The sequence below is a fragment of the Schistocerca gregaria genome, chromosome X, assembly GCF_023897955.1.
Source record: "Schistocerca gregaria isolate iqSchGreg1 chromosome X, iqSchGreg1.2, whole genome shotgun sequence".
Taxonomy (NCBI): Eukaryota; Metazoa; Arthropoda; class Insecta; order Orthoptera; family Acrididae; genus Schistocerca; species Schistocerca gregaria.
This window is the reverse complement of record NC_064931.1, coordinates 739,792,867-739,818,698: the sequence shown is the minus strand read 5'-3', so window position 1 is coordinate 739,818,698 and position 25,832 is coordinate 739,792,867. Positions and strand designations below refer to the sequence as shown.

The 25,832-nt window shown below is 41.8% G+C and overlaps 1 protein-coding gene across 1 annotated transcript in view; it reads right to left on the bottom strand.

Annotated features, from left to right (window-relative positions):
* The window catches only part of LOC126297603 (nuclear pore complex protein Nup98-Nup96-like), a 228,684-nt gene that overhangs the window by 33,845 nt on the left and 169,007 nt on the right, over positions 1–25,832 (bottom strand). Inside the window, exons 12-13 of the mRNA XM_049988587.1 lie at positions 18,711–18,977; positions 9,475–9,630 (exon numbers count right to left, since the gene is read on the bottom strand). Of these exons, the coding sequence (XP_049844544.1) occupies positions 9,475–9,630; positions 18,711–18,977 (423 nt within the window). The remainder of the gene's footprint in view (positions 1–9,474; positions 9,631–18,710; positions 18,978–25,832) is intronic.

The following is a 25,832-nucleotide window of genomic DNA, read 5'->3' as shown; positions in this document are numbered from 1 at the left end:
ACACAAATCAGTGGTATTCATTCCATCTCTCACTATGAACACAAGTAATTTTAACAATACCAAATGTCTGGGAATCAAGCAAATAACCAACCACTGGTAATTTCGGAGTTTACTGCGCAATAGAAATCCAGAAGTAGTAACAAGATATTCCGCAACTAACGTAACATTCAGAGTTAAGTATTTCACTGCTTTCAAGTCATCTGGAGACAAGGACAAATTCGTGTCTAACTCTCTAAGAAATAAATGTCTTGGCATTCACTGGACTGCCAGCAAAATCTCAGAAAAAAAAATTACTTACATCAGCAGGACTTCCAACTGGCTCTTTCCAGTCCAAGTGCAGTGTAACAACTACTGTATTTAACCGTGTATAAGACAATGCCCTCCCTTTTTTAAAGTGGCTCCTTTGGAAAATTTTATTTTTAACATAATATGACTAAACAAAATTACAAGCTGCTTTACTGATAACAGTATCTCCACAAAACAGTTCTCATTATACCCATTCTAAACTTATACCCTTTGTTGACCGTCATATTTTAATAATAAAAGGAGAAATAAAATGAACAAAATGAAATGGTTTACCTCAATTTTTATTTTCATTTCTTTTCTGCTTTCTGTTTCTGTGTTATCAATATTTTTACTTGTCATAATCAGAGGTACCACTCATTTGTAAGCCTACTAGATTTCTTCCTTCCTGACACCCATCCCATTGTATATTCTCATTTGAGCCATCCATAGTATTGGATATACAGTACTTTTTGAATCCGTCACAATAGATTCTGCCCCAAGCAGTACAGAACCACTGGTTCAGCATGCATACTGAGGGTTTTTTCAACTTCCTCCCTGGAGTGAGTGCATGGGCTCTGTGAAGCAGTCACTGAAACACTGTCACAACAATATCCATTACTTGAAGTTGTGAGTTCATGCTACCAGAAATGACCGCCAGTTTTGTGTTGTTCTTTACTATCAGAGGCACAACTTCCCAGGTGAGGTGTTTCCCTGAAAGTATTTGGCAAAAATGTTTTCCTTCTGTTAAGCAAAGAGCCTGGTATTCTGTTCTAAACAACCCTAAACCATTCTAGCATCAAGTCATTTGTCATCCATTGCTTTTCTTGGCATTTGAAAATAAGCCTGCAGGCAGTCTTCCTTTTGACATATTTGTCCTGCGAAAACACACACACACACACACACACACACACACACACACACACACACACACACACACAAGAGCTTGCTTCCATCTGCTAGTGCACCCAGAATTACTGTTATTCTGGCCTTTTCATTGACTGAAGTCCTTATAGGAAGACTTTTAATGTCCTTCACATTGACAATAACATTAGTAAGCATATCAAAATAAATGGTCATCTGACTGGCATTGCCCATATGGTCAAGCAAACAGTCATGCCATTTCCTAAGATTGATTATGTGGTGCTGACATGCAACTAGTTCGTCATGCATGATAGTAAGTCTTTGACTTGACGTAGTTCTGCATTGTAATTTAAGCCCCACTTTTTTCAGCATCCTCACACGTCAGCCAGTACTTGCTTCGAATTCAGAGACGCATGCAGTTGGAAAATTCATTTTTTACCTCCAGTGTCTTCATTTTGATAACTTCGAGCAATCGGGAAGCCATCATTGAATTTTTCTAGTTTTTACTGAACAATTGCTACTCAAAATGTTGTATTCTTCATTGCTTTGGTCCCCTGAAAGTCTTACCTGTTGTACAGTTATTTGTGGCCTTTGCTCCTTGAATAACAGTTAACTTACTATTAATGTCATATTGCCTGTGTGAACCAGTTGGCAACTGCCAACTCTTAGATCCATGTTTCCTAACCGAGTCACAGCTGTAATTTGCATCGATGGTGCCCTTGGGGATCCCTATAGAGCAACTGGTAGAAATCTTACAAATTTGGATGAACACCGTAACAGTGCTGCAGAGCAGTGGCAGGGCCCCACATGAGCGAGGTAAATCGCAACACATTCAAAAATAGCCTAATATTTTTGACACGATAAGCTGTGCTATTAAGTTCCTGCTTAACAACAATTTGTGAAGGCATAGCTTTGCTTTTAAATAACTTTATATTTTGAGACATTAACCTCACTTGTGGCACCATACTGTCTGTATCTGCAATAAAAATATTGAAAGTACTTTAAATCCACCTTTGCAATTACAAGAAAATGCATTTTAGTCACCAACTGTGTTTCATAATTTTGGAATAAAACTATCATTGATGGTCTCCAATTGAAGGTATTTATATTTTGGCTTGCATTCTAGGTTTAAAAAAAGTTTCTTACAAAAGATGTTTATTTTTCTTACGATATTGTATGTCTCATTTTTGCTCACATCAGGAAACGCCGTTTGACTGTGGATTTTTGAGGTACAAGGGCACTCTTGATTCTGGCCTAGTGTCACATTGCTTTGTGGTGTTGCATTTTGTTGTCTTTTAAACCACGAAATGCATATTGCTGCAAAGGAATGTGGGATTGGGCCAGAATCAATGCCAAACAAAAGAATACCCTGAGAATGTGCAAGCAGAGAGCGTTTCCCAGTGTAAGCAAAAATTGGACATAAAATACCGTAAGCAAAATCAACCTCTTTTGTAACTAACTGTTTTCCAATCTAAAAAGCAAGCAACAGTGTTAATATTTTTCATTACAGACCACTGATGATTTTATTCCAATAAAACAAAAATGTGCACTGTTTCAAAACACAGTGTGTGTTAAAATACCTCCAACATAAGGCATTAACTATCCTTATTTTATTGGTGCTTATGTTTAATGTTGTAGGGTATAAGTAACTGATGTGTCATGTTCGGTGATGAGCTGATGGAAGCAAATCAGGTAACCACCATCTTGATTTCACTGCTGATGGAGCAAACGTCTGCATCTACATCTATACTCTGCAAAACCACCATGAGAGGCATGGCAGGGGGTATGTCCCATTGCACAAGTTGTCAGGGTTTCTTCCTGTTCCACTCACGTATAGTGCCCAGGGAGAATGACTGACTGAATGCCTCCATGCATTCAGTAATTATTCTAATTTTATCCTCACTGTTCCTGCATAAGAGATACATGGGGAACTGTAATGTATACCTACAGTTCGCATGGAACTGAACATTGTGGCCCCACAGTCCAGCAATTACACTAAAGCCATAAAAAACTGGAGCAGACAAAACATGTCTGCTCTCCAAGACCTATGACTAAGATACTTCAAAATGTTCAATGCCTTCTGGACCCTTGTCTTCAGGGGTGCCAAGCACAACAATTTTGAGTAAAGAATGAGGTCCAAAGACCACATGGAGTCTTTGAACAGGAGAATGGAGTTCCACATACATGATTCAGGCAAACTGAAAATATGACAAGAATGATTAAAATTATGAATAAACAAACACACAGACACACACAAGAACACCGCAGAAAGTTTAAAACTGGTCTTTGCAGCTCACTCCAGTGTCATGACCATCAGTTGCAAACTGACACATTTCTGTTGCAATACTTGAGGATAAACAGGAAACTGCAAAATCATCCACAAGTAAGGGGCATTGTAGAGGATTCTTTACCATAGATATGCAAGTGTTTATGGCTATTGGTAAGAGGGTAACACTTAGAACACTGCCATGAGGAGCAACATTCTCCTGCTCGAAACTATTCAACAGCACTTCACCAGGTCAGTACCTAAAAAAGCGTTTTGATAAGAAGGACTGAATGAAGATGTGGAAATGACCTCTGTGTCTCCATGCACTGCCATACACCATGCAAATATAACGTAGGAAAGTCTGCTGGACAGCAACCTCTAAACAGGGTCAGGTTGTCGACATTGTGCTAGAAACCAAGCAGCTCTTAAGTTGCTCTCACTGTGCTTTCAGGAGACGTCGATCCAGAGACCAGACGACTAAACCATTGTAAAGGCTGCACTCCAATAACTACTGCAACACATTCATTTCTTTCCTGGTTTGAGGTGAGGTATCAAAATTGCCTCCCTCCATGATTTGGAAAAACCAGCTCCCCCATGGACAGTGGGCAGTTGTAGGATTCCAAATAGTTACACCTGAAGTCCAAGTCACGCCTTTCTATGGTAGCATGGGAACAATGGAATGCTGGAGTGTGGCTGGCAGTGGCAGTAACCATTGCAAAATAGTCTGTCATTGGCTGTGCGAGGTCTAATGGTTCAAATGGCTCTGAGCACTATGCGACTTCACTTCTGAGGTCATCAGTCGCCTACAACTTAGAACAAATTAAACCTAACTAACCTAAGGACATCACACCCATCCATGCCCGAGGCACGATTCAAACCTGTGACTGGAGCGGTCGCTCAGCTCCAGACTGTAGCGCCTAGAACCGCACGGCCACTCCAGCCAGTGTGCGAGGTCTCCTGATGGTGTTTGGAAACACTCATTTCAACAACACCAGTATAGGCGTTTACTGTAAATCCTCCTCATGGCTCCCCATACTTCTGTGTACCAAGTGGAACCATTGCTGGAGTACAGTAATGCATGCTATGGCCTTTTCTTGCTGTCTTTGATGATGCATTGAGCATTGGCCCTTGCTAAGTGAAAGTCTCCAGGGTATTTGCTGTTAGGCAGCATTTAAATCGGTCACAGAGCTGCACGCCTGACCCACATTACAGAATGGCAGTCATGAGTCACTTAACGACAGAAGGCCTCCTAAGATGACAAGAGGACTTTGGAATGGGAAAGGCAGCAGTGTGGTGGATTGTTCATGTGATGCGGTCCACCTACTCCTGGACGCTGTTGCAGCATTCAAACACAGCCAGTTGGCCTAACAGCATCCAGTTGGCTCTGCTGACTGTCCATTTTGGCTGCGTCCTTTCAGGGAGAGCTCCATCCACTAAGTGAATCCAGAGTGGTAAGTAATTACTGGAATGAAGGTAATCAGAGATTTCCCACTGAACTAAGTCCACAAGGACCGGAGAACAGAAAAAGAGGTTGATGGCTGAGAATGATCCAGATATAGCAGCACAGAAACGAGTGGGAGTGCCTGTGTTGAGGATACACATCATATGAGGTGTCCTGAGGCTCTCCAAAACATGACTCCGAGGGCAAGCACAGGTTGAGCCCCACAATACACGGTGGGCATTGACGTCTCCCAATAGGAGAAATGGTTGGGGGGAGTTGTTCTGTAAGATCTGTTAGAGCCTAGGAGTGCAGAGGAATGGTATGCATTATTGACAATCAGACACTTCAAAACACATTTCCTGCAAACACTAGCACAGGGGGCATTCCTGTGTTACAAGTTTCAGTTCCTCCACATGTTCCCCAAACCCATTAATGTTCCCCTGTAGTACGGAAAAGTATCACTTTCACCATGAATTCCTGCCAAGGAGGGCTGTAGGCTCAGTCTTGGGGCCAGATGATTGTCCTAGTCTGACATTAAAGCCCATCAGCTGTGGAGATGATTCGAGACACACATCAAAGACTTAGGGAAATCACAGGAAACATGAACCAGGATGGCCCAAATTTGAACTGTTGTCCTCTACAATGCGAGTCCAGTGTGTTAGCCACTGCACCACTTCACTCGGTCTTGGGGGAAATAATGCTGCATGCATAGGTGGACGAAACCTGCCTTCACATGCTCTGCAAGTTTCATGCTGTTGAAAGCAAATACGAATTAGTCCAATTTGGTCAAATCATTATTCACCCTTTTCATGTTCTTTCGCACATCAACAATGCCTTTTTTCACCCACTCAGCTTTCACCTCCTCACCGGGTATTTCGATGAGATCTATGCAACAGTGAACACATTTTGTGCAGCCCAGTTTCAATTGCATTCTCCCTAAGGCATTGAACTTTCTAGAGTTGGAAACTGAACAATTCTATGAACAGGGTACCATTTTTCAAATATTTGACAGATTTTAAAGTGCCAGGGAACTTCCTCAAAGTTTCCCTCTTCCCCCTTTAACTATTAGAAATAGATTCTGACCACCAGCATGTGTTCTTTTACTACAAACTGAAAGACTCTGTATGCCCTGAGTCTTGAGGACTGGCCACACAAGCCCTCAAATTAGATTGGGTGTTGGTACCTACCAGCAGCAATGCCATTCTGCTGGGAGGAGGAAGAGAACATTCAGAGAGGTCCATCTCAGTTCCACTAGCAGCTAGAGAAACACGGGTCCACTCACACAGAACCCTTATTGCCTAAATAAGCCTTATACAACTGTGGTAAAGCAGGTTCCCCAGAGGTCACCCACTCGTGACTGTTCCACCTCAACAGCCTTACATCTCATCAGTGTACAGCACTCACTGTGATTGAGGGTTGGTTTTTCTTTTAGGTTTTTACCACACACCCAACCCAGGCAGTCAAGCCAAGATCCTCATTCAATGCGCACACAACTTTCCACTGCTGTGCTGCACTTAGGTCACTGAAGCAAGCCCAGAGCTTACTATGACAGCAGACTTGTGGCAGTTACCAGTCCCCAGCTCAGGAAACCCAGGCTTGCCAAGCCCATACCCAGAAACCTAATGCTGAGCCCCCAGTGGCAGCCAGGAGGTAGATAAGAGACTGAAAACTGTAACCGCAGAGTCCAAGTGGACCCATACGGCAACTGCTTCGATCTGGTACGAAATACCAACAATGCCTATATGGACCAATGAGTAAACACACTGGAGGCCCTCAAAGGGCCAATCCCATTCCAACAGCATACATATTGAATCCACAAAGGGTCAGTGAGTGAGCATAAGTAAAATGAGATTCCCGAATAACAACAGAAGCTGCAAAGCAAAAGGAAATAAGGGACAGGGTGACATAAATAAATAGGAGGCCAGACTCAGGTTGAGAGGGAGGAGTTGGCACCTCCAGGGACACCAGAGGAACAACCTCCTCCTCCTCCTCCTCCTCCTCCTCCTCCTCTCCCGCCCGCCCCCCCCCCCCCCCCACTCTCTTTTGTAAGCCAAGAAGGGTAGGGACTAGAGAGAGAGAGAGAGAGAGAGAGAGAGAGAGAGAGAGAGAGAGAGAGAGAGAGAGCGCTGACTTCAGCAACATCTGAAACAGAGAGTCAGTGACCTTGGGGCACATGGATTGTGGGCCCTGTGGCCGACTTTTGGCAGCATGCCTCCGGTCTGGGACACAACTAGAGGAAGGGTCGCAGGAGGGGGGCAGGCCACGAAACTGGCAGGAGCCAAAGAAGTGGAACACTTCTCTGGCTGGGTAGGCTGGAGTGACATGGAGATGAGAGGCCATGGAAACAACACAGGAGGGGGAGAGGCGGGCATGTCTGGCAAAAGGAAGAGGTAGGTGGTGGTGGAAAGGACGTAACAGAGGCAAAGTTAGATATCATAGACACAAGAAGATGAAGACTATAATACTTCTGATGAGCCTCAGTATAGGATAAATGATCAAGGGACTTTCACTCCTGCATCTCCTTTTCCTCCTTGTAATCCAGCGAGCATGGCGAGAGATGATCATGACAGGAACAGAGGTTCACCTCATGGATCGAGTGTACACATTCACTATATACAGGGTGTTACAAAAAGGTACGGCCAAACTTTCAGGAAACATTTCTCACACATAAAGAAAGAAAATATGTTATGTGGACATGTGTCCGGAAACGCTTACTTTCCCTGTTAGAGCTCATTTTATTACTTCTCTTCAAATCACGTTAATCGTGGAATGGAAAACCAAAGCAACAGAACATACCAGCGAGACTTCAAACACTTTGTTACAGGAAATGTTCAAAATGTCCTACGTTAGCGAGGATACATGCATCCACCCTCCGTCGCATGGAATCCCTGATGCGCTGATGCAGCCCTGGAGAATGGCGTATTGTATCACAGCCGTCCACAATACGAGTACAAAGAGTCTCTACATTTGGTACCGGGGTTGCGTAGACAAGAACTTTCAAATGCCCCCATAAATGAAAGTCAAGAGGGTTGAGGTCAGGAAAGCGTGGAGACCATGGAATTTGTCCGTCTCTACCAATCCATCGGTCACCGACTCTGTTGTTGAGAAGCGTACGAACACTTCAACTGAAATGTGCAGGAGCTCCATCGCGCATGAACCGCATGTTGTGTCGTACTTGTAAAGGCACATGCTCTAGCAGCACAGGTAGAGTATCCCGTATGAAATCATGGCGGTGAATCGAGGAAGTACAGTACATACTGATGAAACTAAAATGAGCTCTAACATGGAAGTACAGTACATACTGATGAAACTAAAATGAGCTCTAACATGGAAATTAAGCATTTCCGGACACATGTCCACATAACATCTTTTCTTTATTTGTGTGTGAGGAATGTTTCCTGAAAGTTTGGTCGTACCTTTTTGTAACACCCTGTAGATGGTCTGGTGTACAGTAAGAAGCCATGTGCCTCAAAGGGAAACACCAAAAACACCTAATGGATGGCGGGACATACGGCTTCACGTCAAGCAGATAAACCATAAGCTTCACCTTCTCTGAGAGAATACAGCCGCCCCCCCCCTCCCCCCCCCCCCCCCCAAACCACAAACTCCAGAATAAAGGCACCATTATCGATTACTGGCTTTCTGAACATGCCACACAAAATTATCACACCATAGTTACAGATTGGCCCCAGAGTTCCTCATCTGTTTGAAGGATGACCTCCATATGAAAATTAACTCCCTGGACCAAATTAAAAGACTAGTGAGGAGTAAAGAACGCTATGATGTTGTCAAGATGGTCACAGGCATTAAGTGCAGCAGACTGGGTGGCAGAGGTAGTTTGGACCAGCGGCAAAACTGGCTGCATCTTACTCAGGGTCTAGTTTGCCGAACTTGTCTTTGATGGTTTTCATAAAAAATAACACTGCCCCCTCCCCCCCCCCCCCCCCCCCCCCCACACACACACACACAGAATAGCTACTGTGCTGGCTATATAGTGTTAAAGGGCAACAGTGCCAAAGAAGAAAAAGGAAAAGGTGATAAAGCCACATGGCTATGACACTAAGTAAGGTGTTCTTCCCCAGCTGGCTCTAACTATGGAGATAAAGTTTAAAAGTAGAGGCCAGACCAAAAATGGGAACCAAAAACACTGAAAAGGAAAAAAAAGAACAATAGGAACAAAACTAGATGAGATAGTAGAAACCAATAGGATATCTCTATCAACGCAAGCAAGGAGACACTGGGGAAGGGGAAGGGGTCAGAGGGGAAAGGAGCAAACACATGGAGGTACAGGCACAGGAGAGAATGCAGCGTGGGAAGGAAGGTCCACAATAGCTCAGTGCCACACATGCCGTGCACCATCTCACAAGAGAGCCATGACTCTGCATGGAAAGGGGGGGGGGGGGGTGAATCTGAGCAAAAAACCTCGTCTTATTATCAGGTAATGGTGTATCACTTAACTGGTTGCAGTAAGTACTAATAAATGCATTTATTTTCTACATCACTGTCTCGGATTCATTAATGTTATTATTCTACTGACAAAACTACAGAACTTCAATATCACAAGTCTAAGATTTTTTAATTTCAATTTTACATGTAAACGTTATGTGACAGTCCACTGTACCTTTTATTGTCAGGGATATGAAGCAGTACAAATACAGCCCACTCCCACATTCCATACGACTCAAGTTGAGCAGCGAAAGATGAATGAACATGTGCTATTCCATATTCACTTGCGTGGTGGTAACCAATTGCATGCAGAGAGATGTATACCATCCAGCTGTTAAAAAAGAATATTTTTTTAGTGTTACTATAACATACATACATATCCAATAATAAATGGTCGATGTATAAAATTATTCTAATTAAGTTTGCATTTATTGTCAATTTGCTGATGACAACATAATTTAACAAGCACAATAGCTTGGAAGATAGGCAAACAAACCAGATTGAAGCCCATACACACTATTACTTCGGGTGAACCCACACACCATCTGGATGCAGTTAGGCCAAACATTCCAGATGAATATTCATTCAAATTCACCATGTTGCATCTAATAAATTTCTCCATTGTTAGTAATGACACTATGACAGACTTCGAACTAGTGTAAAAATGAAACCTAACCAAAGAGGATATGTCTACATTTTTTCACAGTCAGAAATCACATTTCTTCATGAATTACAAATGAATTCTTTAAGCAGTTTCATTTTATACCATACCTTGAAAATTAATTTTGTAGCTTAATGCAAAAACAACTACTGTCAAAAAACCTTACTTGCAAAAATAAGGCATTGAAATTTAGAGGAAAGTTTCAACGCCCTTAACACTGATAATACTTTATACTGCAGATTCTTATTTGGCACTAATAAATATTATAAATGTTGTGATTTGCAGTGTGTAGAAGTCCCTAGCACTTTACTTGATTAGAATTTTTCTGGCATTGATTGCTTTCATACTGAAATAGTTTCAGTAACTTTTAGACATATATTGTTTTTGTGTCATTTATTAATTATGAAATGTGTTTTTTTTCTGTTTTACATAATATGATAAAATGAGGCACTTATATTATTACAATTTGTGCATGTTCTATATTTCACTCACAGGACAGTATCCGAACCTTTGTGGATATAGTTAGGCTGTGAGCAAGGGGGTTGATAGTTAGGGAGAGCACTACTCTGTAGCATGCAGCTTATGGAAATTAGGGTCAGACAGGGAATATGCTCAGATAGCCGAGGTGGTTAGGACGACCACTCACATAAAACAGGAAATCCAGGTTTGACTTAGTCCAGCATAAAAAAAAAATTTATCTGTCATCGTTTAGTTTGCTCAATGCCCCAGTGCAGCTAAATGTCATCTGTTTCTTTCATCATGTAACATTATTCATAGTCACTTTTATCTGGTACATATTTGACAGTCTCCTGGACATCCTAGTAACAGGTTTTGCTGAAATGTCTTATACAGTGGATGTGTGAAGGTCATTAATGAATACAGGTCTTTGATCTTTTCTGCAAATAACTATATAGGTGTTGTGTGAATGGGTTACGAGTCATGATCCAATGGACGTTTGTTGCCTTTTGTTAACTGACAAATTATGAAAAGCACTGTGTGTTGTATTAAAAACATATTAGTAATTGTGGCAACTCTAATAAAGATGGTAGAGGAAGACATGGCAACTAAAATAAACACTGAATGAAGGAAAGTGTCTAACGCATCTTACCATTTTTATTTTATTTTATTTATTTATTTTTCCCCATAACTTACACAGTGCTTTTCATAATTTTGGGATGGTGTGTGTGATACTGTTGTTAAAAATAGCACCTTTGTGGCACCATAAACAAACATTACCCTGGCTCCGGGGAGAGACACTAACCTGGCTCCGGGGAGAGACACTAACCTGGCTCCGGGGAGAGACACTAACCTGGCTCCGGGGAGAGACACTAACCTGGCTCCGGGGAGAGACACTAACCTGGCTCCGGGGAGAGACACTAACCTGGCTCCGGGGAGAGACACTAACCTGGCTCCGGGGAGAGACACTAACCTGGCTCCGGGGAGAGACACTAACCTGGCTCCGGGGAGAGACACTAACCTGGCTCCGGGGAGAGACACTAACCTGGCTCCGGGGAGAGACACTAACCTGGCTCCGGGGAGAGACACTAACCTGGCTCCGGGGAGAGACACTAACCTGGCTCCGGGGAGAGACACTAACCTGGCTCCGGGGAGAGACACTAACCTGGCTCCGGGGAGAGACACTAACCTGGCTCCGGGGAGAGACACTAACCTGGCTCCGGGGAGAGACACTAACCTGGCTCCGGGGAGAAACACTAACCTGGCTCCGGGGAGAAACACTAACCTGGCTCCGGGGAGAAACACTAACCTGGCTCCGGGGAGAAACACTAACCTGGCTCCGGGGAGAAACACTAACCTGGCTCCGGGGAGAAACACTAACCTGGCTCCGGGGAGAAACACTAACCTGGCTCCGGGGAGAAACACTAACCTGGCTCCGGGGAGAAACACTAACCTGGCTCCGGGGAGAAACACTAACCTGGCTCCGGGGAGAAACACTAACCTGGCTCCGGGGAGAAACACTAACCTGGCTCCGGGGAGAAACACTAACCTGGCTCCGGGGAGAAACACTAACCTGGCTCCGGGGAGAAACACTAACCTGGCTCCGGGGAGAAACACTAACCTGGCTCCGGGGAGAAACACTAACCTGGCTCCGGGGAGAAACACTAACCTGGCTCCGGGGAGAAACACTAACCTGGCTCCGGGGAGAAACACTAACCTGGCTCCGGGGAGAAACACTAACCTGGCTCCGGGGAGAAACACTAACCTGGCTCCGGGGAGAAACACTAACCTGGCTCCGGGGAGAAACACTAACCTGGCTCCGGGGAGAAACACTAACCTGGCTCCGGGGAGAAACACTAACCTGGCTCCGGGGAGAAACACTAACCTGGCTCCGGGGAGAAACACTAACCTGGCTCCGGGGAGAAACACTAACCTGGCTCCGGGGAGAAACACTAACCTGGCTCCGGGGAGAAACACTAACCTGGCTCCGGGGAGAAACACTAACCTGGCTCCGGGGAGAAACACTAACCTGGCTCCGGGGAGAAACACTAACCTGGCTCCGGGGAGAAACACTAACCTGGCTCCGGGGAGAAACACTAACCTGGCTCCGGGGAGAAACACTAACCTGGCTCCGGGGAGAAACACTAACCTGGCTCCGGGGAGAAACACTAACCTGGCTCCGGGGAGAAACACTAACCTGGCTCCGGGGAGAAACACTAACCTGGCTCCGGGGAGAAACACTAACCTGGCTCCGGGGAGAAACACTAACCTGGCTCCGGGGAGAAACACTAACCTGGCTCCGGGGAGGTAGGGACCCTTCCCTATTCCTCCACTGGGGTAATTCCTGTCTGGCACGTCCATGTCGTGAGGGTGGCCATATTACACTTCAGTAGGCCGGAGTGCTAGGATGGCCGAGTTCAGGCAGGGACCCAATCCCATGGGGTATACCACGGAACCCATGCCCATGGTTACGGGTGAAGACCTTAATGGCAGTGACAGCGGAGAAGGAAGACTTCAGAACGGCGTAGCTGGCAGATGAGGCAACCCTCCTTTCTGGGGATTAAATGAGAAGGGAACCACTGCCTTTTGGTGGAGGAGAAACTCCAAAGGCTAAGGGAAACAACCCCAACAGAAAATCCTTTCTTGCGTTAGGCCTAGCAAGCCAGTATTAAAGTCTTCATATATTGCTTTCGAAACACAGACAAGTCTCTGAACAAACCACTGATGATTTGACCCCACTGCTTCAAGTACTGGTGCGAATGTTGGGAGACATTATTCATCAGTACAAGAAGATGAAAACAACTGGACTAAAAAATAACCTAAATATTGGCACCCTTAATATATTAACCCTCAATGGAAAAATGGAAGAAATGACAGGTGTACTAACAGAGAGAAAGTTAGATATATTGGGATTGAGCGAAACAAAGTGGAAAGGAAAAGGTGAGAAGAATTTGAGAGGAGGAGGAAAACTGTACTAGAGTGGGAATAACAGGTTTGGAAGAAATGGTGTGGCAGTGATGGTGAATAAGAACGTACAAAGCTGTATTGAAAGTGAGGGATATATATCAGACAGGATCATAATCTTACACCTGAGATTCCAAAAAGAAACACTAAGAGTAATCCAGATTTATGCACCTCAAGTGGGATGTACTGAAGACGAGAAGATGTACTTTCAAAATGTGTTAGAAAGTACATATAGAGAGAGCTAATATAGTGATGGGAGATTTTAATGCCAGGTAGGCAAAGACAGAACAGGATTTGAGCAAGTATTGGGATGTTTTTGATATGGAGGCAGAAATGAAGAAGGGGAAAGGCTCCTGGATTTGTGCCAGAGGAATGGAATGAAAATAGCAAACAGCTGGTTTATGAAGAGAGAAAGTCATGTTATCACTAGATACAGTTGGGATGGAAGAATCAAGAGTGTAATTGATTATATTCTAGTAGATAGGGAATGGGGAGAGAACATAACAAATGTGAAGATAATTCCAAGTGTGAGTGCAGATGGAGACCATAGATTACTGGTGGGACAATGGAAAAAGTGATGAGGATACAAGATTGGAAACTGAAGGAGAGTGAATCTGTTGAGAAATACAGAGAATTAATCACAGAAAAATTTCCAAAAGAAGTTTTCTGCGATGTAGAAAAAGAGTGGAGTTTATTCGAAGACACTTTACTCAAAGCAGCAGAAAAAGTATGTGGCAGAACATCTGGAAAAGAAAAAGTAAGACAGACAAGTTGGTGGGATGATACCACAATCCAAGCAGTTAGAAGAAAAAAAATGGAGCATGGAGAAAGTGGTGGAAAATTAAAAATGACGAAGACCATAAAAATATAAAGGAAAGGAAGAAGTGCAAAGAAATAGTGGAAACAGCAAAGAAAAAGGCATGGGAAGAGTTTACCAAAAAACTTGAAGAGGATGTGAAGATCAATAAGAAAATGTTCTATAAAATGATGAAGAATAAAAAGAAGGCTTCTGAAGTACCAGTAAAGATGGAAACAGAGGACGGTACCGTGATTGAAGACCCAGGGAATATAAAAGATCTCTGGAAAGAACATTTTAAGAGACTGTTAAATGCTGAGGAGCAGGTACACAAGGAAACAACAAATAATGGAGAAATTGAGAGAAGTTGGGAAGCAGAATTAGGACAAATTACATGGGAAGAAATGGAAAATGCTTTGAAGAAGATGAATGGGGAAAGCCCCAGGACCTGATGAAGTATCAGTGGACATGATAAGAGCAGCAGGTCCAGTAGAAATGCAGTGGCTGTATGGAGTACTACCAAGCACGTGGATAAAAAGTACAATACCTGACGATTGAAAACAGGAGACATTGTTCACATCTTCAAAAAAAGGCAATAAAAGACTGTAAAAACTACAGAGGAATAACCCTTATGAGTCATACAGCCAAGATTTTTTAAAGAATTTTACTAAATCGAATAAGTGAAAAGATAGAAAAGGAGCCGAGTGAAGAACAGCATGCGTTTAGGAAAAGAAGAAACACGATCAACCTGATATTTTCTATCCGTCAACTGATGGAAAAAAGGGTGATAATGGTTTTTATAGACATAGAATAGGCATATGACTCCGTTAACATGGAAAGACTCTGGGAAGAAATGAAGAAGATAGATATAGAAGATGGTTACATTAATGTAATAAAGACAATGTACAGAGGACACAATTGTAGAATTAGATCATCATTGGAGAGCTCTGAATGCTTCGAAATAAGACAAGGACTTAAGCAAGGAAGTATTCTATCTCTTTTTAATGTTGTGATGGAGGGAATGAACAGGGCAGTTAAAGATGTAGTAAAAGAAAAAGACAAAACGATGATTTTGCAGATGATATGGTAATATTGGGTGATAAAGAGGTAGATGTACAGTTACAGCTTGATGTATGGAAGGAAATAATGAAAACTGTGGATTAAAAATAAATAAATATAAGAGTGAAGTAATGGAATTTGGAAGAGAGAGAGGGATCAACAGAAATATTACCTTGAATGGAGAACCCCCTCAAAGTGGTAGAAAATTTCACTTATTAAGCGAGTGAAATATCTAGGGCTGGAAGAAGAACTAACAAAATTAATAGGAGGTTACAGAAGGGAGGCAATTTCTACCAAAAAATAAAACACCTGACTTGGAATACGAAAGTTTCAGAAAAAGCAAAACTCCTTATGTATAAGAACTATTACTTCCCTATTGTCACCTATGGTGGAGAAACAGACAATGACAGAAAGGGACTGCAAGCAGGGGAAATGAAATTTCTCAGAGCAGTTAAGGGAAAAACAAAAATGGACAGCGTAAGGAATGTAGAGATTAGAAAGGACTTTAAACAAGAAAGTATGAGAGAAGAAATTGGGGGAAAAAAAAAAAAAGACGATTAAGATGGTATGGTCATATTAAAAGGACGCATGGGCAGACACACCCCAAAATTATGGAAGAACTAAAGATGGATACGAATAGACCTAGAGGGCACCCAAGAACACGGTGGAAAATGGGAGTGAGAATATTTGTAGAAAGGAGAGGTGTGACCTGGCAGCAACTGGAGGAAGAAAAGTGGTGGGAGGACCGAGCCAAATGGAGAGGACTCTTCAGCACCCAGACCCGACAGTAGCTGGAGCAGGATTCGGATATAGATAGATTAAAAATAGCATGCTATATTGATTTTCATTCATTTTACATTTATTGTGATCTAAAACTTACATTCAAAGAATATCTATGTGGGGTTTACATTCTCCTATCTACATACCACCACTGTTAAGTTGGTTGGTTTGGGGGAAGAAAACAAACAGCGAGGTCATGAGTCATCGGATTAGGGATGGACAATGAAGGAAGTCTGCCATGCCCTTTCAGAGGAACCATCCCGGCATTTGCCTGGAGCGATTTAGGAAAATCACGGAAAACCTGAATCAGGATGGCTGGACACGGGATTGAACCCCCGAATCCGAGTCCAATGTGCACCACCACTGTTAAGGTGTAAAGAAGAGTGTCTCGGTGCTAGGTAGCAGTGAAGGGTGAAAGGTGAAAGAGGAGGGGGGGGGGGGGTGTTGACTACAATGTCACAAGTAATGTAAAACCTAGTGCCAAACTTGACAAGATGTAAGAACATAGGGATATTGTGCAGAGATTTGGATGATGAAGATTGTTATTATTTACTTACAGGAGCAGGAACCTTGTTTAGCAACTGAAAAGAGTATAGTATTGTAAGTGGCTCGAGGGAAATAGGTACAGCAAGAGTGCACATCCATGTGGGTTTCATGGAGGTTTTTCAATGCCACAACCAGCCCTCGGTGAACACAGCTGTCAACCATAATAATCAAAAATGTGAGAGGATTGCTTTTGACTGAAATGAAGTCTCGTATCTATGCTCTACCTGTTGCTGCAATTTGGAGATGAGGATTCAAAAATCATGGCCTGCACCTGAACAGGAGGAAGACAGATTAGCTGATCATTTTGCAGGAAGTATAAGGTACAATAAGCACACAAGGCAAAAATCCTGTGGTTACTGGAGTCAAGGGGCTCACTTTTGAGGTAAGAGGCAGGTTATAGACAGACTGTCTAAAGAGGTTAGAAGTAAGCTGACACTCCGTGAGCTGACACTTGGGGTGGTGGTGGGGGGGGGGGGGGGGGACGCGAGCTTATTGAGTATTGGAGCAGATTTGCGGCTGGATTCATAATAGAACAAAATCTACAGATGTAAAGGTGATTTCCCGAGTACCTTAAAGTAAGCGTGATAGGACTGTTACTGTTTACAATATATACATAAAAGATGTAGAAAGCATCGGATGCTCTTTAAGGCTGTTTGCAGATGATGCCATTGCCTATTAAAAAAGTAGCAACACCAGAAGATAGTAACCAATTGCAGAATGATCTCCAGAGAATTGCTAAATGGTGCAGGCTCTGGCAGCTGCCCTGAATGTAAATAAATGTGACATACTGCCCGCACATGGGGAAAGAAATCCACTACTATACAGCTACACTACTGCTAGAAAAAGCATCAACTGTAAAATAACCATGATTAACTATCCAGAGCAACATCAAGAGCAATGACCACACATAAAACTAAGTGTCTGCATGATGGATGCCACAGCAACTGACTCCTGAGTAGAGAACGACGTGTTGATGCTTGTGAAGAACTACTTCGGCGCTTTGAACAAGAAGGTGATGGCTTCCTTGCAAGAATCGTTACTGGGGACAAAACCTGGGTTCACTTCCACCAACCAGAAACGAAAAGAGCGAGCAAGGAATGGTGCCATTCCTCATCACCAAAACCAAAGTAGTTTCAAACAGAACTATCGGCAGGGAAAGTTATGCTGACACTCTTTTGGAACAAAAAAAAGGCGTCATTTTGGAGCATTACATGTCTAGAGGGACCACTGTCACCAGTGGATCACACACAGATCTCCTAAAAAATCCTCTGTGGGCTGCAATCAAATCAAAGCAACTTTGACTGCTGTTAGCAGGTGTCCTTTTGCAACGTCACAACGCAAGGCCCCACACTGCCCGTACAACAGTTGCAACAATCACAGACCTGAATTTTGAATGTCTTCCTCATCCACCATACACAGACCTTGCCCCCAAGTGATTTTCACATGTTTGGACAACTCAAAGACGCAATGGAAGGAAAGAAGTCCCGTTCTCATGAAGAGGCAAGACACGCAGTGCACAAGTGGTTTCGCAGACTACCAAAACAATTTTTTTCTAAAGAAATTTATGCACTTTGTATGTGCTGGGGGGCTTGCATTGAGTATGGGGGAGATTACGTTGAAAAGTGATACAGCTTTGTACCACTCCTGCACAATACATAATATTTAAAAAAATTATTTAAGGTTTTCATTTGACTCACCCTTGTACTCTACATGGAATTATTAACCGAAAGTAGTACCCACTTTCACACAGTTTGTGTTAGGTGAAAAACATCCCTTGCTAAAGCTTCTGTCCCTGCAGGTAGAGCTGTGTACGACAGTTTCTTGAGATCCACGTCAGAAATTACAGGACTGACTATCTACCATGAAAAATAATAACAACAATAACCATGACTTTTCCTACTCGCTGAACCAGGGAGGATGCATAAAATTTATGATTTGTAGGTATGTTTGACCCTTACTTATTTACCCTGTTACAGTTCACCATGAATATTTTCAGCAGCAACACTACTCACTGGCCATCTGTACGGTGATCCCAATGCAATCCTTATAAAAGTAGAGACATGCTGGTGAGCCTGCACCGTCTTTAAAACTAGTTAACCGAGAAGTGAACAACTTAATAATTACAATTTAGTTCTAAAATGTTCATTACCTAAGGCTGTAGTCCAATACATCCAGTGTGTGTGTAACTGGATCAAACATTTTTGCCATAGAATAGAAGCGATCACAATACAAATGGATAAGGTGGTAACAGAGATCTAGTGTCGGTAGTTTCTCCTCTGAGTCATATATATAGCCCTCTTCACAGTAAGGCGGTAATGGAGCTTTTGCATAAAGATTCCTAAAATCCTTTGGATGAAATGCCTTTTGATATGCAGTGAATGCATCTTTGATTGTCTGGATACTGGACGTTAAATACCTGTAAACCAAATTAATAAAATTCAGGAAGGAGAACAATGAATGACAGCAATACAATCTCACATACACACAAAGTACAACTAAACATTACTAATATTTAATATCTGTGCTTGCATTTGACAATGTTCTAAGTCCAAAAGCAGTAAAAATGAGTTAAATCTACAAGTACTTCCCAGGCACTTCACTTCTTCTCTAAACACTGTGTCAAGACCTATTGGTACCTCATGCTGAGCAGAGCATTAATGTATAGTGGGTTATTTTTGTAAATGTTGATCTGATGCAGTGAAGAAAGTGTCTAGTTCAACCATCCTGACACGACACATTCTTCCTTGGGCTCAATGAAGTTGGGAATGTGTATTATCCTTGAAGTCCACTGACCTGTGCTACGTGCCATGCCATTTTCAGTTAAGTCTTGAGCTCTGAATAACAAATGCTACTAACAAGGAGAGGATGCCTAATCATCATTGCCGAATTCGTCCAAATTCATGGTACATGTAGGGCATGGTGAGACATGAAAGTGCCCGAAGTGGGAATTTCAGATGGCAAAGCATTTAGGAAATAAGAGGAATTTTGATACGGATCTATCACCATGTGTACCTTATCAACTGTCCCTGTGATACTGTGGTGTTGGCTCAGCAGTAAGCGAACGGATTTGTATTGAAAAGGTCACGGGTTCAACTCTGCTCAGCAGCAAATATTTTTGCGCTCCTCCTTCAGAATCCGGTAAACTGACTACAGACTTGTACAAAAAATATTTAACTGATGTGATGAAGCCCTATGTGCAAGAGAATAAATGTCTTCTGTTGATTGACTCGTGGGCAGGACAAACAAATCCACAAATGTACAGTGAACTGTTCCAAGATCAAGACAGATTGCCAATGTGTTGTATCAAAGTAATTCCCCAAATGTACACCACTAGCGCAACCCTGTGATGTTTATTTTCATATTCAAGTAAAAAATCTAGTAAAAAAGTTTCAACACTGCACTTACCTCATCGAGAAAGAAGAGGAAATCACTTCCCGAGAAGCTTGTATCAAACTTCATTCCATTGTACATTACCTGCTATCATCGCACATATTCAGCAACATGCTGCATTACACATGGTTCGCTGCTGGACTGTGCCATTAAAAAAGCTGTTTTCAGAATGTCAATCAAGTTACTTTTTCTATGGAGACATTAAAAAAAAATCACAGCACTGCAAAAAGGCGGCGTTTATAATGTGCGCAAGATGCAGTCAAAATTATTGCTTCCTCCATTTCTTTGATGAAAACCATCCCAGTGCATGATGTTCCCATGTACACATTAACTACAATCCCTTTTTAACTGTTTGCAGTCCCGCATTTCATCCTATGCCTATACTTTTTGTGCTTATATGAGGGTCAGACAATTATCATCAGCAGAGTAGTTACAAAATTTTATTGTAATCAAATAACAAACTTACAAGAACATCGTTTTTCGACAGTCCCCTTGCGGTTCAACGCAGTTGGTCCATCATTGTGCAAGCTTCCTGATGCCCCCAAAAAATAAGGTTCTCTGTTGTGCTGCGAGCCAAGAATGCACCACTTCATTCACTCCTTTGTCAAGGTAAATTAATGCCTGTCTGAGGGGACCAAACAAGTGATAGTCAGAACGGCCAAGAGACTGTATGTAGGATGATCTAGTACTTCAAATTTGAGTTTCTGGAATGTTTCAGCAGTTTGGGTAGCAATATGCGGACGGGCGTTGTTGTACAACAGAACACCTATTGACGGCAATCCTCATCATTTGCTTTGAACTGCAGGCTTTAGCCCGACAGTAAGCATCCCACTGTAACGTACACTGTTTATTGTTGTGCCACTTTCCCCATAATGTTCCAGTACTGGACCTTGTGCGTCCCAAAAAAACTGTAAGCATCAGTTTTCCTGCAGACAGCTGGATATTTAACTTTTTCTTGCATGGTGAATTTGGATGTTACCATCCCATACTCTGCCATTTAGTCTCTGGCTCATAATGATCCTGTCTAAGAAGGTGTCCGTATCATTACTACAGCTATCTAAATGTTTTTTGCAGATGTCCAAGTGTGTTTGTTTATGCAACTTTGTGAGCCGTTTCGGGACCCATCTTGCACAAACTTCATGAAGCCCAAGTCTGTTATGGGTAATTTCATAGGCAGAACCATAACTAATTTGCCGACGATGTGCCACTTCATCAATAGTTAATCGTCTGTCCAAGAAAATGATTTCAGGTAAATGCTCAATGGTTTCTTCATCTGTGGCTGCAACCATTTCAAAATTTTTCATTCCCTTCATACACACTCCACTGTGGCAAATCACTGTCCCCACACTGTACTGAAAGTCTTCGGTGAATTTTGGCCCCTGATATGCCTTCTGACCACAAAAAATGTATCACTGAATGTTGCTCTTCTTTGGAAAAGTTAGACAGTCGAGCAGCCATGACTAACAGCACTGCAGCGATAATTGAACTAACCTAGCAGCTTGAAAATTGCAGATATATGCCAACAAATAAACAAAGCATGTGTCATCAACGTAAAATGACAGTACTACCAAAATAAATAAAAAATATAACTAAATTGTAGATAATAATTGACTTACCCTCATATAAATTAATAAAATACCTATATGATGTTGCCGTTAATTGTGATATCAGTATTGTATGCAGTGCCAAGGAGCACAAAAATATTTGCCACTGACATAGTCGAACTTGCAACCCTTCAATGCGAATCCGATGTCTTACCACTGAGCCAAACTCCGCTTCCTACACATTGTGTCACAGCGACAATTGATAAGGTGCACATGGTGATAGATCCCTTTCAAAAGAGCGCAGCTTAAGAGGAGCAGCTTATTCGCTATCACGCTGGAAATGTAGAACCAGGTAAGCCTCCTTCCTTTTGCTTCTTAGTTGGCACTGATGAGGTGAAAAGATTTGCCACCAAACCATCTTCTGAGAAAGAAGACTATCAGGAAGAAAGAGCTGAAGGAGGAAACACGGCCAAAAAGGATGCTCGCAAAAAGTTTCGAAATTGAGGGTTGCAATAGGAGATGAAGTGAGGTAGAAACAAAACTTACCCCAGGAGAGAATGTACACCTTTACACTTGTACAGAAACAAGTGTTCAGGAAAATTAATATATGAAAGAAGTAAAATACTGTGTAAGGAATACTGGTCGAGACTCCTACAACTGACGGCCTCAGAAAGAACAAGATTCAGGACAGAGGAAAGCAGCTTTGAAGGCAGTTATAGTCTCTTACTGTTTAATGACGAAATAATACTGCTGTGCAAATTATGTTTATTGTTTGTATTTGATGAAACCAGGAGATTTGTGGAAACAGTTATTCAAATGAAGAAAAAGAAGTGATGTTCCGCCTGGAGCAATTCAGACAGACAAGGAAGGTATTTATCAGCTCAGGAGTGAAAAAAGGAAATCTGTTAGAGCCAGAGTCAGAATTTCTCAGGAACATTCCAAGCTAAGGGAGTCACAATTCAAGAAGAGAATGCAGTGAAAGATTTTTGGCCCACCACCTTACGATTATGTCCCTAAATAAAGAGTATACCAAAGATATACGGACTAATGCCAATGCACCCTACAGGGATTTTTGTGAGGAGTTCCTGAAGATGTAACTCAGCATAAAAAATCCAAAAGTGGTCACGTGACCTGAGATGAAACAGAACTGCAACTAAAATTTGCTCCACAAAATGAAATTACAAATGAAAGGCTGCTGAAAAAGAAATTGTTAAGAACAGTAATGAAATATAGGCCATTACATTTTATTTGCAGCAATCAACCCCTTGACTCAAAAATTTAATATCATTTTACACAGACGTTATGGACAAACAATCTCACAGTATACCACTGCTGTGAGGGACTGACATTTATGATGAGGCTAAAGCCTCAAGAGGAGCTCATGAAATGGGATCTTGTTTGCACAAATTCATTTAAGACACCAAACCACAAGTGGAAACATTGATCATGTATACTGGCAGCTATTCAGGCCAAAGTAAGTACAGCCATATTGCAGTTAAGGTTTCCATGTGGTCTTCAATTTGTGATATTCACTCACTAATGGCACCTTTTAACAAATGAATCTTCGTTAAAAGGTGTCATAAGTGAGAATGTCACAAATTGAAGACCACATGGAAACCTTAACAACCCCTTGACTCAAAAATTTAATATCATTTTACACAGACGTTATGGACAACAATCTCACAGTATACCACTGCTGTGAGGGACTGACATTTATGATGAGGCTAAAGCCTCAAGAGGAGCTCATGAAATGGGATCTTGTTTGCACAAATTCATTTAAGACACCAAACCACAAGTGGAAACATTGATCATGTATACTGGCAGCTATTCAGGCCAAAGTAAGTACAGCCATATTGCAGTTAAGGTTTCCATGTGGTCTTCAATTTGTGATATTCACTCACTAATGGCACCTTTTAACAAATGAATCTTCGTTAAAAGGTGTCATAAGTGAGAATGTCACAAATTGAAGACCACATGGAAACCTTAACTGCAATATGGCTGTACTTACTTCAGCCTGAATAGCTGCCAGAATACATGCACGCATATGCACACCCACACACCCCAAATCTTCCATACTGATCATGGCAGTTTTCCCCCCCTTTTTCTTTTTTGGGGTGGGGGTGGGGGGGCAAAAATGGGGAGGGCACAAATTCGTAATAAAAGGCAGGTACAACCAAACCACAATTGGTAAACAGAATTCAGAAGACACATTAGAGAAAATACAAATGTAGGTATTCTCTCATTGCAATAAAATCTCAACTCAACCCACATCTTGCTACACACAGAACAGCACAGGATTCTGGAGTGAGCAGAAGTACAGTCTAGCGATTTCTACGTGGTAGTTCTTTACAGCCAAGCTCACAAAGCATCATGCAAAGACGATTTTCAGGAAAATACATTCTGCACCTAGATTCTACATCAAAATTGGGACTTCATGTCTTTGCTACTGTTGACTAATGAAGCCACTTCAAACACTAACGAAGTAAATATCCACAAGACTCCTTTTTGTCACAAGAAAACCCTTGCTGGATACAACAGGAAGCCAACTGAAATGGCTTGAGCATAAATAACTGTTTTCAACTCGTCCACAATCTTGTTATGAGACTGTAACTTTCTGATTAACGATTAAACGATAGTGAGTACTGAACATGCAGTGGAAGACATTCCACGAACAACTAGGTTGTTTAATATAATGGCAGAAAGATGGGTCTCAGATCTTAAATGTCTCCTTGTCTATGGACTGACAGAGAGAGGATTGGCAATCTGTGTGACTGGTCACCAGATTTACTGCTATTGATTATTACTTTTGGGGACACATTCAAGACATTCCGTACCAACAATCATACAATGTGTGGTGATCTGCAAGATGACATTGCAAATGCTGTCACTCCCAGATACACAGATACTCCGAGTACCTAAGAGGGTACACAGGCACACACATCTGGGCTCTGAACAAGGTATAATGCATTCTTAACACCTGCCACCATAAACCAAAACAAAAAACTTAATTTTTTAGGATATGTCTTGAGTGCTAAAACTGCAGTTAAAGTTTATTCAAAATATGAAGAAAACTTCTCTCCTTCACTGCAAAATTGAAAAGCATATCACTTTTTCCTTCTTTGTGCCTTGTTACAATCATCATCTCCAGTACAAGTTTTTCTATATCACCAGAACAGCAAAACACATACAGACTGTCTAAATTATTTCCAGTTATGAGAGCTATTATTAATAATACCAATATTTTCCATTTTAAATCAAGTTTCCTCAATTTTTAGCAGGTTTCAGATAATGTAAGATTCATTATTCTATTTGCCCTTATCAGTTCGCCTAATATGGATTCTAACACACTGTCTCTCCGTAACATTTACTTAACAATTTCTCAAATTTAGTGCGAAGGCTATGCTCCTCAAACTCAAGGTCCTATTTAATTGTATTCTGGATTGTGAATACAATTCTGTGAAATGAATGGAATGGCAGACCACTCGTCACATGGAAGTAGTTTAGGTGCGTTTTACTGTCGGATGATAGTAGTATCTCTTATGAAACGAGAAATAAAAATACTTCACAAATCAAGAAATCAGGCATGTTTGAATCATCCAACCATCATGATTAATGTTTATGCATATCATTTGCAGCAAATGCCAGGACAGATCCTACAGACAGTCCATAAGCAAGTCCAGAATGAGATTTACTCTCTGCAGCAGAGTGTGCACTGATATGAAACTTCCTGGCAGATTACAACTATGCCAGACCGACACTCAAACTCAGGACCTTTGCCTTGCCTGGGCAAATGCTCTACCGACTGAGCTATCGAAGTGCGACTCACGACCCGCCCTCACAGCTTCAATTCTGCCAGTACCTCATCTCCTACTAAAGGTTCCAAGTTCAAGTCTTGGCATGGCACATGGTTTTTAATCTGCCAGGAAGTTTCATAATCAAGTCCTTCCCCTTTTATTGTCAATTATTTAGGAGTTATAAAATGAAATAAATTATTCTACTGTATCATAACCACCATCAATTCCATTCACTTTTTTTACTGTTATTTTCACTCCTGAATGTTGGAATTAATTTTTAAATGATTACAACAGTAAAATAAAGTTCTGTATACATTATGACAACTACAACTGATGTGCCAACAAGAGCAGCAATTATCTAAAATAATACAAAACTGATGATTTTTGACAGCATGTGTGCACTGGTAACATAGCTGCTCATAAAAAAGAAAGGAAATTAATACTTGAGTAACTAATCTTTTACAGACAATAACTATACTTGCTCATTTAAATCTTCACTATGATTTATTGTCTCTGAAATTTAATTTCATTTACCAACAATTT